Source organism: Carcharodon carcharias, chromosome 1 (assembly GCF_017639515.1).
Source record: "Carcharodon carcharias isolate sCarCar2 chromosome 1, sCarCar2.pri, whole genome shotgun sequence".
In the NCBI taxonomy this organism is placed as follows: domain Eukaryota; kingdom Metazoa; phylum Chordata; class Chondrichthyes; order Lamniformes; family Lamnidae; genus Carcharodon; species Carcharodon carcharias.
This window is the reverse complement of record NC_054467.1, coordinates 80627392-80641662: the sequence shown is the minus strand read 5'-3', so window position 1 is coordinate 80641662 and position 14271 is coordinate 80627392. Positions and strand designations below refer to the sequence as shown.

General features: G+C 42.4%; 1 protein-coding gene across 2 annotated transcripts in view; it reads left to right on the top strand.

Annotated features, from left to right (window-relative positions):
* The first annotated feature begins 206 nt into the window (after positions 1–206).
* LOC121276823 (probable ATP-dependent RNA helicase DDX60) overlaps positions 207–14271 on the top strand; it is a 94542-nt gene continuing 80477 nt past the window's right edge. The window contains exons 1-6 of one of the 2 annotated variants that reach the window (XM_041185370.1): positions 207–560; positions 675–744; positions 4261–4450; positions 9255–9608; positions 11969–12082; positions 12271–12429. In XM_041185370.1, the coding sequence (XP_041041304.1) occupies positions 332–560; positions 675–744; positions 4261–4450; positions 9255–9608; positions 11969–12082; positions 12271–12429 (1116 nt within the window). In that variant the 5' untranslated portion in view covers positions 207–331. Of the gene's footprint in view, positions 561–674; positions 745–4260; positions 4451–7443; positions 7461–9254; positions 9609–11968; positions 12083–12270; positions 12430–14271 lie in introns of those variants that run through there. The other variant, XM_041185377.1, reaches the window with a different exon arrangement.

Here is a 14271-nt window from a genome sequence, read left to right as displayed (position 1 = left end):
GATGAGAGTGGGGATGGAGTGAGTGTGGGGGATGTGAGTGAGGATGGAGTGAGTGTGGAGGATGAGAGGAGGAATGGAGTGAGTGTGAGGGATGAGAGTAGGGATGGAGTGAGTGTGGGAGATGAGAGTAGGGCTGGAGTGAGTTTGGGGGCTGAGTGTTAGTTGCTCTCTGACGCTGCTGAGACCATGCCCCGCGCAGGCGCAGTCTGTCGCTTCTGTGCGAGCCAGAGAGCGGGAGCGCCGCTGCTGATCAGTGAAGTGCGGAGAGGGCCCAGTGAGTGTGAAGCAGGATTTCTCCAGGGGACACCGGGCAGTTCGAGTGGCGCTGATCATGGCTTCAGGAGACGCCGATCTGATGGAGGGAAGCAGCGGCTTCAGCAGCGACTCGGAGTCGGAGGCCGAGAGTGTGAGCGGCTCGGAGGAGCTGGGAGAGGAGGAGGAGGAGGAGGAGGCCTTCTCGGATCTTTCCGAGGAGGAGGACCCCGCTCTGGGGCTGGAGGAAGCTGAGGCCGGGCTGGAGCCGTGTCCCGGCCCGGGAGCTGACCCTGAGCTCCCAGCGGGTAAGCAGTGGGCGCCTGATATAGGCCTGAGGAGGGAGGAAGAGGGCGTGGGCAGGGGGTTTAGCTCCATGTTGATTTGTTTAATTGTGTTTTCTGTTTTATTTCTTGGGGCAGATCTGGAGAGACAGGTGAAATTTCTCAATATCATTTCCAACATTGTGCTGGGCAAACTTTCCAAGGCCGAGTGAGTAACCTTTTCATCGAGTCTTTATGCAACATGCTGGGGAGAAAAGCGAGGTGGGGTGTGGGGGGTGGGGTGCGGTCCTTGTTGTAAAGTTGATTTTCTAACACGGCGATTTGCCAGAAGAAGCATTGAGATTATATCCAATGTAACAAACACTCAAAATGGTATCTCTCCAAAATCCCTCTCGCATATCCGGCGGCGAGGGGAAGGTTTTTCCTTGGGATTTTTTTGTTTGGCAAGTCACAGATTACAGGCGGCCACATGTTTCACCACATTTCAAAACGCTGATCTGCTTTGTTAAATGGGCTATTTGCGGAAGTGTTGGATCAATCCAAAGGAAGGGAGCTTTTGGCTGGTAGCAATCCGACTCATCTGCTTCAACAGGGCTTTTGGGTATCATTTTAAAACGTGGCATGTTCATCACTTTGACCTTTCGGGAGGGAGCAGCCATACAACAGTTACAAATTCTCAACTCCTGGGTCCTCGGTTTCTTTTTTTTTGTAACTTCACTTTTAGAGAGACGCATGTTCTTATGTTGTGAATGTGGAGGATGTCTCCTGATAGCGTGGTAGCGAAGTGCCGCCCAAACCATTTTAAAAGCATGAGTTGTTTGTCGTGTTGCCAAAATTAGGTTCCCCCCCCCCCCCATTTGAAATGGTTGATTTCCCATAAGGTGTGGGTGAGTGTACTCATCCCTACCAGCCATTCAGGCAAAAGCGCAAAGCATTTCCCTGGAACTTGGAAAATGATACAATTAAGTAATTCCAATATATTTGATTAAGACGCAATGGGTTTAGTTAAAAATGGGATTGATACATAAAGCATTCTGTACATTTTTATGAGAATAAATGAATCCTAAATGAATTAATTTTAAAATATTTGGTATTAATTTCCAAACTTTTATTACAATGTTGTTGTGTCTTGATATTAAATGCAGCAGAAGATGAACAGACCTACTTTGAGATAAAAACAAAAATAAAAACAAAAAAACTGCGGATGCTGGAAATCCAAAACAAAAACAGAATTACCTGGAAAAACTCAGCAGGTCTGGCAGCATCGGCGGAGAAGAAAAGAGTTGACGTTTCGAGTCCTCATGACCCTTCGACAGAACTTGAGTTCGAGTCCAGGAAAGAGCTGAAATATAAGCTGGTTTAAGGTGTGTGTGTGGGGGGCGGAGAGATAGAGAGACAGAGAGGTGGAGGGGGTTGGTGTGGTTGTAGCGACAAACAAGCAGTGATAGAAGCAGAATATCAAAAGATGTCAACAACAATAGTACAATAGAACACATAGGTGTTACGCCATTTCCGCCAACTCCAGCATGATGCCACTACCAAACACATCTTCCCTTCACCCCCCTTATCGGCATTCCGTAGGGATCGCTCCCTCCGGGACACCCTGGTCCACTCCTCCATCACCCCCTACTCCTCAACCCCCTCCTATGGCACAACCCCTTGCCCACGCAAAAGATGCAACACCTGCCCCTTCACTTCCTCTCTCCTCACCGTCCAAGGACCCAAACACTCCTTTCAAGTGAAGCAGCATTTCACTTGCATTTCCCCCAACTTAGTCTACTGCATTCGTTGCTCCCAATGTGGTCTCCTCTACATTGGAGAGACCAAACGTAAACTGGGCGACCGCTTTGCAGAACACCTGCGGTCTGTCCGCAAGATTGACCCAAACCTCCCTGTCGCTTGCCATTTTAACACTCCACCCTGCTCTCTTGCCCACATGTCTGTCCTTGGCTTGCTGCATTGTTCCAGTGAAGCCCAACGCAAACTGGAGGAACAACACCTCATCTTCCGACTAGGGACTTTACAGCCTTCCGGACTGAATATTGAATTCAACAACTTTAGGTCGTGAGTCCCCTCCCCCATCCCCACCCCCTTTCTGTTTCCCCCTTCTCTTTTTTTTTTCCCAATAAATTATAAAGATTTTCCTTTTCCCACCTATTTCCATTATATAAAATAAAAAAAAACCCACTAGAGCTATACCTTGAGTGCCCTACCATCCATTCTTAATTAGCACATTCGTTTAGATAATATCACCAACTTTATCTTTAACACCTATGTGTTCTATTGTACTATTGTTGTTGACATCTTTTGATATTCTGCTTCTATCACTGCTTGTTTGTCGCTACAACCACACCAACCCCCTCCACCTCTCTGTCTCTCTATCTCTCCGCCCCCCACACACACACCTTAAACCAGCTTATATTTCAGCTCTTTCCTGGACTCGAACTCAAGTTCTGTCGAAGGGTCATGAGGACTCGAAACGTCAACTCTTTTCTTCTCCGCCGATGCTGCCAGACCTGCTGAGTTTTTCCAGACCTACTTTGAGGCTGTTCTATTTAGTTAGATTGCAGTTGATCTGCATTTTAACTCCAGCTACTTGTCTTGGTTCATTAACCTTTAAACCCTTTGCCTAAGAAGGAAAATCTATCAGCCTTAGTTTTGAAATTTTCAATTGACATAGCCACAGTAGCTTTTAAGGGGAGTGAATTCAGATTTTCACTATCCTTTGTGTGAAGAAGTGCTTCCTGATATCACCCTTGTTGATCTCGCTCTAAATTTAAGGTTGTATTGCTTTGTTCTGCCCCTTCCCAGCAGAGGAGATAATTTCCATTTATCTACCCTATCAAATCATTTAACCATCTTAAACACTTCAATTAAATCACCCCATAATGTTCAATGTTTAAGGAAATGTATCTCTACTATGCAATCTGCTCTGATAATTTTAATCTTTTAACCTTGAATCATTCTGGTTAATTGCACTGCACCCTTTCCGATGCTAGTGCATCCTGCCTGAGGTGACGTGCCCAGTATTGAATTTAGTACTCTAAATGGAGATGGAGAGGTGCGGTTGATCTAACCAGTTATATATAACTAACATAGCTTTCACCCATTGCTGTCCCAGATCCCTTGAGATGCAGGCCAACATTCCATTACCTTTTTTTTTTGTATCTGTCCACTAGCTTTTCCTGATTTCTGTACTTAGAACCCATAATCTTTCTGTTCCTCCAAAATTTGTTTATAGATTCTGATCATTTAGAAAATACTTTGATTTATCTTTCTTAGGTTCAACAATAATGATCTCATATTTTTCCTGCATTTAACTTCATCTACCACAATTTTGCCCACTCACTTATGTCCTATTTCAGTCTCCTGTTTCCATCCACATCTATGGATTCTTGGGGGACACCACTGGTTGCATCCTCTCAATTTGAACACACACCCCATTGTCTCTACTCCCTGTCTCCTACCTCCAAACCAATTTCCTACCTGTGTCTTTATTTGCATCCAATTCCATGCACTCTAATTTTTGCAAACTGCCATATTTGTGGAACCTTACTGAATGCCTGTTGGAGGTGCATATAAGGACTGCCTATACATGCTTCTTTACCTGCCCCATTGGTTTCCTGCTCAAAAGAATTCAGCTGGATTGGTTCCTAGAGTTGACTAGATGTTAAGTTATTTTATTTTATGTTTTTAAAGCTATTCATTGACTTTTTTCTTTCAGATGTACCAGTTTGCTCCATGACTCAGTGGAGTCTGAATTTTTTGTGATTGATGGAGATTCATTAATGATTGAGCACATACTTGACAGCACCTTTTGTGAGGGGCAGAATTTGCACTTTTTCTATTTGGTGGAACGATTTTTATTTGACATCACTCAAAAAGGAGCAAAATATGTAATTGTGTTTTTCAAGGTATGTAACAATGATTCTTTATCTAATCAGAAGGAAAACAATTACAACATGTTATGTAAAAATTCACGTTTGTCAATATTTACCGAAATAAATGTCAAAACTGAATGGAGGTAATTTTTACATTTTTTTTGTAATAGTTGTAATTAGATTAGAATACATGTTTAAAAGCACGCCATGGCGGTACAAATAGTTTTGTGAAGGTCAACTGAATCTTGAGATCCTTCCAATTAAGGAAAGAACTTGCATTTCTTTTAGTACTTTTCATAACTTGAGACAAACCAAGGCATTTTACTGAATGTACTTTCTGAAATGCAGTCACTGATGGCATATCAGGGAATGCAGCAGTGCATTTGTACACAGCCAGAATCCATAAATAGCAGTCACTTGCAGTCATGTTAGTCAGAGCACCAGTTGAATTACCCAGGTGCATTTCAAATAGTATCTGGGATTGTTTATGTCCACCCTGAGAGATTTAACATCTCATCCAAACAACACCGCCAGTAGTGCAACAATTTACTCAATACTACACTAAAGCATCGACCTAGATTATAAGCTCAAGTCCCTGAAACAATTTTAAAAGTCTTCAAGTTCACCTTGTTATTTTGTTCCATTCAATGGAATCAATTAACAAGACCAGTGGGTGTGCAGTTAACTTTTTTTTTACCCATTTTGGATATGGGCAGGAGTCCAATTCTCCTTAACTTCTCAACTTCTGGAATAAACAACCATCTTTCTCATGGTTGGGGAATGCAGACGAAGGTATACTTGTTTGGAGCCATTTTAGCTTATTTGGTTCTTGCATATCAATATTGTGGGCCTTTTGTTTTACTAGGGTTAACTCCCATTTGAGGAGGACATGTTGCTCATGCCTTCCTTAGTGAATAGGCCTGAGAAGTAATCCATCAGAATGTTTACCATTTTCTATTAATTCTCTGCTCCAAGCTTGTTTACATTTTTAAGGTTCTCACCTCTTTACTCACCTCTTTACTGCAAATTGTAGTTCTCTGTGGACTTTTGCAATTATGTTTAGCCTCTGCTACTTTGTTTTTTCACCCCTGGGGCTATTTATCCAATCTGATCATCCTTTTAACATGTTTCTGTATTTTCTTAGACTTATCGTGGTGTTTCCTCCACTTTCCATCCTGTAGGATTTATAGGGATAATTTTCCCTCTTCATTTCAGTTTTTGTTTGTTAACCCATTTTTAAGTCACATTTGTTTAGTCTGAGTATGTTGTTTGGTTTTAGAAATGTATTAATCCTGTGCCCTCAACATTTTTTTTAAAGGTGTTTCATTGGACCTCTACTGAAGTGTCATTGTCCATCCCATCTCAGTCCATATGTTTTAGTGGTTTCCACATTTCCTTGAATTTATTACTTTTTAATGTTGTATATCTGACTTTCAGATCGCATTACACTTCATTGCCCACTGTAGTGATTGTTTCCTATTACCGATACAACTTCTTTTTGTGGATTTGAGCCAATAAGTTATTTTATATGATTGAAATCTCCCATTTTATGGATTTATGGCTACAGTTTCTGCATGGCAAATGGCCCACCTCAATATTACAAGGATGACTTTACAGCTGATGATGCTACCGCGGGCCAGAGTGTAGTATGTCCATTTTCTTTGATGTGGACGCAGTCTGGCCAGCCATCTCACTCTGCCCTGATGGTTCAGGTGCAAAAGATAGTCTCCTGGCATGATTTGAATTGCAGAGATTTATTCTAGTGTTTTGACCAATATTTCTCTTTCAGCTAGCAACACATTGAACATCTTAAGTGGTTTTCATCTACTTTTCCTAATTGGTAATGATCTGTTGAGTGTGAAATTCTTCCTCTATCATTTTCCTCAAACTTATATTGGTAAAAGAACTCAAAAATATTTTGAGTCCAAAATAACTGATGTCTTCCTCCAGTGTTCTGCCGAGACTGCCCACTCCACCATTTTCTGCAATTTCCTGGAATGATCAATTTTCCTTAAGGGATGTAATCTCCATCTACTCATTACAATTCTCATGTTGTTGGGGGCATTGGCTTTTTATGTGAGGGTGCTCACTACTCAGGGCCAGGCACAGTTTGCATATCTGCAGACACTATTGTGCAGGATTTTCTGGTAATGTGGTATGGGTAACAACTGGAGATGGATCAGCAGTGTTACTTTCACCTGCCTGTCTCCTTCAAGTTAGGCACCTTTCCACTGCCCCTGCAAATTCTGGGATCAGTAGTGTAGGGCAACAGTAAGCGCAGTGCCACCATAGGCATCAATGTTATGACAAAAGCAATTTTGGCTCCTATAAATGTACTTATTTCACGGTATACTGATGAACAATCCACCAATGGTTGCTCCCACTCTCGCAGTTTTTGTATAAATCTTTTAAACCAGCTCTGTGCCTCAGTTCCTATTGAAGCAAATGAAGTTTCCAGTGTGAAATTGCCCAAATTGAGTTTGATCAAGCTGTGCAAGACTGCCTTGAGGAAGTATACTTGTACCTGTGCAAAACAAACTTTGAAAAGTTGGGTTGCGTGGAAGCTTTAAAACTTCAATTTTAAATCCATTTTATTCTAAGGCAAAAGTTGCCAATTTATTGGTAAAATAAAACCACTCTTTGGAGATCTACACATTTTTCACTGGTCAACAATGATGTAAGATAGGGTAAGTGTTATTTGGGTCTGAGAAAGAACACATACTTAAATAGCGTCTTACGTAACCTCAGTCAAGCACTTTTGAAATGCAGTCGCTGTTATAAGAAACAGGGTAGCTAATTTGCACCCAATAATGCAATAATTGCCAAGTAATGTGTGTGATGTTGTCTGACGGATGAATATTGACCAGGACATTGGTGAGAACTCTTCTCCTCTTCCTCTAATGCAACAGCAGGACCTGTTATGTCTACCTGGAAGAGATTCTGTTTAATGTCTCACCTGACATTGCAGTACCGCACTGAAGTGCCAGCCTGGATTATGTATTCAAGTCTCTGAATTGAACTTGCATAGCCTTCTGACTTAAAGGTGAGAGTGCTACACTGAGTTGAGCCTGTCACCCTGAGTAGGTGCTGTGGCACTGCAGATGTAGTGTCCATATTCTATTTTTTATATTTATGGTGACATCACAGTGAAGGGTGTATCGCACTACCTGTGCCAGAACTACAGAAACGCAATTTTATTTATATGCATCCAGCTGTGCTAATTTTGAAGATTATTTGTCTTGTGCCTCTTTAGGTGATTGAAACATCACTTTGTTTTCTTCTTTCATGGGATGTGGGCATCTCTGGCAAGGCCAGCATTTGTTGCCCATTCTTAATTGCCCTTGAACTGATTGTCCTTGAGCTGAGTGGCTTGCCACCCCATTTCAGTGGGCAGTTAAGAGTCAACTACATTGTTGTGGGTCTGGAGTCACATGTAGGCCAGACCAGGTAAGGACGGCAGATTTCCTTCCCTAAACGACATTAGTGGACCAGATAGGTTTTTATGACAAGTGATAGTTTCATGGTCACTATTACTGAGACTAGCTTTATATTCCAGAATTTTATCAATTGAATTTAAATTCTCCCAGCTGCAGTGGGATTTGAACCCTTTCGGGATAACAAAGGATTGGCCACTTTTACCTTCACCACTGATGAAGACCGTTTGGCAGAAAGATCATTATGTTGTTAAAAATAATACCCAGTCGTTTATATCATTTTTTTTGTGGGGCTTTGCTGTGTTAAATTAATTGCTGACATATTTGCCTATATTTATTATTCTTTCAGCGATGCAAGTGTTGCTGGCAAGGCCAACATCTGTTGCCCTTTCTTAATTACACTTGAGAAGATGGTGATGAGCCGCTTCCTTGAACTGCTCTATCCATGTAGTCTAGGTACACCCACATTGCTGTTAGGAAGGGAGTTCTGGGATTTTGACCCAGTGACAGTGAAAGAACAGCGATATAGTTCCAAGTCAGGATGGTGTGTGGCTCGGAGAGGAACTTGCAGGTGGTGGTGCTCTCATGTATCTGCTGCCCTTGTCATTCTAGATGGTAGAGGTCGGGGTTTGAAAAATGCTGTCAAAGGAGGCTTGGCAAGTTGCTGCACTGCATCTTGTAATTGGTACCCACTGCTGCCACTGTGCTTCAGTGGTGGAGGGAGTGAATATAAGAGCTGGTGGTTGGGGTGCAGATAAAGAGGGCTGGTTTGTCCTGGATGGTGTCGAGCTTCTTGAGTGTTGTGAGAGCTGTACTCATCCAGGCAAGTGGGGAGAATTCCATCGCACTCCTGATTTGTGCCTTGTTGGTGGACAGGCTTTGGAGAGTCAGGAGGTGAGTTACCTGCCCCACAATTTCCAGCCTCTGATCTGCTTTTGTGCTCACAGTACTTATATGGCTGGACTGGTTCAGCTTCTGGTCATTGGTAACCTCAAGGATGTTGATGATGGGGGATTCAGTGTTGGAAACGCCATTGAATGTCAAGAGGGGATGGTTAGATTCTCTCTTGTTAGAGATGGTCATTGCTTGGTTACAATTTAATATTATTTAATTTAGCTGCAAAGTTTTGGCTTGTTGACAGGAAGTGAAAGTTGCCTGTGTGCAAGTTATTTCTTGCACTGGGTGTTTGCCCTTTCTGTAAGCTTTGATCTGTGGGAAAACTGGGTGTCAACAAAAGATGAGCAATCTACTGCTTCTATAAAATTTGTAAACTTGCATTGATCATGAGCAATCATCTTTAAACTCGGCAAATATACAGTTGATAATTTTTTGTGAAGTCCAGGATTTATAGCCAAACTGTAACAAAGATGTACTTTGTAAATCTAGCATTTTTTTGTTTGTAGGATGCTGAGTGTATGTGGGCTAGGAGCCCCTACCATCTTTCATTGCGAACTGCATTAATTCTTCATCTTAAGAACAACACAGAAATTCCAGTTTACGCCGAATTCTCCAACTGCTTTTCTTCAAAATGGCAAGAATTTTTGAAGGAAAAGTACCCGTATTTCATAATGATCAGTGACAAAGCATTCACGTTAGCTGGCAATAAGGGCATGTCCAGCTACCTGTTGAAGATCTTCATTTTTCACACACTAGGAAATGAAATAAATGTTGCAATGACCTCTGGCATGTATTCCGATGTTCGCAGACTTTATGGATACTACGTTAACAGTAAAGCTGTTGCTACAAGATGTAAAAAGGTGATATTCTCTACATAATTCTTAAGGTATCTCATTGGCAGCCAGACTGCTTTTATTTATTGTAAAGAGCTCATGGAGTTTGTCACTAAAATTGAGATAATCTAATCAGCTGCCTCTCTTTCCCTAGCCACTGGGCCAAGCTTCCTCTAATGTCCCCTACCCGCCACCTGCCCTAGCCCTGAATGTGCATCTTTCTAGTTTCTCTCCCCAAAAACCATCTCTAAGCTCACCTTGTTCATGAAGACCCATCTGCACCCTCAAGTCAATTCCCACTAAACTGCTGACCACCCAGCTACCTTTCCTGACTCCCACGTTAGCTAATCATTGTTAACAGTTATCTATCTCTCTCTCTCAGGTACTCTCCCCCTCTCCTTCAAATCTCTCCCACTCCTCAGAAACAATCAACTCTTGCAAACTGCTTGCCCATCATTAACCTCGCTTACCTCTCCAGAGCCCTTGAACATTTCTTTTTATTTGTTTTTGGAATGTGAGCATTGCTGGCAAGGCTGACAGTTATAGTCCATCCTTAATTGCCCTTGCCCAAATCCATGCCCATCTTTACTGGATTCCATGTTTGAATCACTCCAGTTGGATTTCTACCTCTGCCACAGTACCAAAATAGCTCTTCATGACAACACCCTACTCGTCCACACCTCCATCTCACTTGACTGTTCCACTGCCTTTCATTTGTCACACTGCTTGTTCAGCAGTATTGGATCAGCAGAAATTTACTCCAACTAAATATTAGAAAGAATGAAGCCATTGTCTGTGGGGCCCACCATAAACTCTGTATCCTAGCTACTGATTCTATCTCTCTCTGACAACTGAGGCTGAGCCAGACTTTTGCAACCTTGGTATTATGTTTGACGCAGAGATGAGCTGTTGGCCATATATCTATGCCATCCATAAGATCACTTCTTTTCCCCCTCCGTGATTTTGCTGATCCCACCCCAGTTTCAGTTTATCTCATACTGAAACCCTTACCCACACCTTTGTTACCTCTCCAGTATTTCAGAGCACTCCTGGCCAACCTCCCATATCCCACCCTCGGTAAACATGAAGTCATCCAAAACCCTGCTACCTGTGTGTTTTTCACACCATCCTATTCACCCATTGCACCTATGCTCACTGACCTACATTACCTCCCAGCTTAACAACAGCTCAGTTTTAAATTCTCATCTTTGTTTCCAAAGCCACCATTGGCCTTGCTCCTCCCTATCTCTGTAATCTCCTCAAGCCCCACAACCCTTCAAGATAGCTGCACTATAATTATGACCTCTTGAGCATGCTGATTTTAATAGCTCCACCATTGATTGACTTGCCTCCAGCTGGTTGTGCCCTAAATTTGGAATTCCTTTCCTAAACCCCTCCTGTTTCTTTCTTTAAGGTGCACATTAAAACCTACCTCTTTGTCCAAACATTTGGTCATCTGCCCTCATGTCCTAGAACTTCAATTTCCCAGAGGGTCATACCCTGGAGGTACTCCTGAAGATGTGTTGGGGAACACCCCTGAAAGTCCCCTTGCAAGGACTGCACAGAAATTGCCTGGGAAGTTTAAACAACCGTTGAGTAACTACACTGCTCCTGCATTTAAATTGGAGAGTTCAGATGGTTCCGACTCTCTTAGCAGAATAGTTACCCAGGAAAAGTTAAAACCACTTCTAACGCCTGGGTGACTATGGTACTGACCACCTTCATCCCACCACTGCCCTCTCCCCCCACTATCTCCTCCAATCCCTCTGACCCCCTCCCCCCAACTCCTCACTACTGCACGACTCCATCTACCCAACGCCCCCCCCCCACCAAATGACTTCCCACCCCTCACCTTTGACTACCCCTGATAACCCCCCTGCACCCTGACAACCACCCAAAACAACCCCCCCCCCCCCAAACCCACGACTATACCCCGACTACTCCTACCGCTCCTGACTACCTAATCCCCAATCATCATCACAGCTAGTTCTCTAAGGGGATGTGGTTTTACCTGCCCTGACACTGATGCCCTATGCTGAAAGGACTCCAGGAGCTGGTGTGTTGCACATTTCTCACTAGGCCTGGGCCAAATGTCCAGACAAGAAATGTGCAGCTCCAGATTTGGCTAAGTATAAAGGAACTGAGTGATAATCCCACGGAAGATTCGGCCTAATGCCTCCTGAAGTAACTCTGTCAAATCTTGTTTTATAGTATTCTTATGAGCACCTTGGGGCATTCTATAGTATTGAAGGGTTACATAAATACAGGTTGATGTTGCATTACTCCACCTCTGCTTTCAAAAATGTTATTATTTATGATATCATATTTCATCAGTTTTAAATGATTTTACTAAAGTAAAAGTGCTTAATCCTTTCTTCCGTTTTTAGACCCAAAAAGCTATGGAACCTGCTCACCGGGCTGTTGTGTCATTTTTGTCTCAATATCGTACCAGTAAGCTGTTACTTGGTGGTGACCAAAATAACAAGAGTGTCTCAGAAGAGGTACTGACTAATTTTAAAATGTTTGACAATTGTTTGCTAGAAACTATCGGAAAGTAAATTAACCATTACAGGGTCCTCAAGTTTAATGTTGAAACTGAAACCTGCACCATATAAAATAAGAAATCTAAAAGCTTTGCAACATGTATAATTTGTAAACATCTAAACTTCTGGCTATTCTACATTGTCAGGTGCAGCGGGACTTCACTCAGCTACAGTGTTTGTGGCCAGATGGGTCAGATGTAAGAAGGTCTGTCTGTGTTGTTTCTTGTTCAGTGGCTCTCAAGTGTTACATGCGCATGCTGAAAAATGGAGAGAACCATAAAGGAACTGGAACTGCTAGCAGTAAGGTAAGTTATCCCTTTGGACTATTTAAGTACATCTTATAAGCTTCTGTTTCCTTCAGTAATTGCAGCAGATTACAATTTGCCTGTTTCTACCTTTGGTCTTGAATAGTGGCTGGATTTCTTATGTAGCACGTGTTCTTGGATCTCCAGAGTGAAACCATGGACATGTCGAACCTGAATTGAATAGACCAAAGGATTAACCAAATAGTTTGTTAAATGAATCGTAATTGTGTTATATGCAAACTTTGAAAGAACTGAGCCAGTAAAGTTTGTTCAGTGTTGATGTCACACTCCCGCTTCTGTATAAATGATGCCAACAAGCATTCTTCTCTGCAGGTAATCAGGACTTTAATGTGAATATCACATTTAATTTTTGCTGAGAAAAGTAAGTAGTGGAAGTGGCTTGAAAAGATGGTCAAAGAATGAGAACCCTAAAGTCTCACCTGCCAGCAATTTTAGTTCTTAGTTCTTTTAAAGGTTTATATTTGTTCAGTGCTGAGATAAACTCTTCAGTGAGCAGAAGAAATAAAAACTGAATCCAGTACAACCCAAAACCATGTAGATTATTGGTGATTTGATGAGGATTGTCCACTCTGTCGCAAAGTTCATTCTGTCCAGCATCAGGGTAATGTGTCTAGGCAATAAGTAATTGGCATGGATTAAGCAAAAACTCTGTTTATGCTAGTAACACGAGTTGTTGCAGCTGCTACTCGGCATGTGCCGAGTATATGCCAAGTTCAAGAAGGTTGCATGAGGCACTGGCAGAGGAACTTCATACGTACCGTTTATTGTGGAGCTTTGATCAACCATTTGTATTTAAGTCATCTTTGACGTCAAAAAGATGTCCCAAGAGGCTTCAGGTTTGTGAGGAAAATTAATGCCCAACTGAAAAATGAGACATTGAGATAGATGGGTTTAAACCTGGGCTGAAGAGGTGGATTTGGAAATGGAAAAATTTAGTTGAGAAATTAGTGGAGCTAGTGACTGAGGAGACAGTTTCCAATAATGGAGCAAGGAAAAGTAGTGGGTGTTAAAAAGAGCACATCGATGGAATGAGAGATGAGGGTGCGGTGTTGAAGGGTTGAGTTTTTGGAGGTACAGGAGATGGTGGCTGTGGAAGAGTTTAATGGCAAAAGAATTTTAAACCTGAGAAGTTGGCAGTCCAGAGTCAGACCTAGCCAATAAACAAGGTGGTTAGTGGGGGAAGGGGGGTGCTGGTATTGGGAAAGTGCGCCTTGGTGTGAATAGGATACAAGCTGCAGAGTTTTGTATGAACTGAAGTTTATTGCGAAGGAAGCCCCCCAAGAGAACCTTGGAGTACATGGAGCCTGGAGGGACCAGAGTTTGCTATGTGAATTTCACTGACTGATGGCCTGAGGTATCAGTGGCGGTGGGTTGTGTTACACATGGAAAGGTAGAGCTTGAAAACAGAGATTTGTAAAATGATCCTTAATTTGTCTAGGATGCAGAAACCTGGGTTAATTCAAGGTTGCAGGATGGTGCCATCTTTTGGGTGGGTAAGGTACTCAAGTAAGCTGCTAATTGGTTCTACATGATTTGTTGCTGGATTGGAATTTTGAATTTTAACTGAAAGGCAGCCAGTATGTGCTGTAGACGCTATTATTGAGCAGTTAATGGACTGGTAAGTAGAACTTGAGCAGATTATTGTGATGACCAGAAGATTCACAGGATGAGCTATTACCATATTGGAGTTGAACTTTTGTTCCTAATGATATTTCTGTACCAAAAGCAACTGATGTGCAGGTAGTTTGAGCAGCAGCTTTTTTTAAAATTCATTCATAGGATGTGGGCATTGCTATCCAGGCCAGCATTTATTGCCCCTCC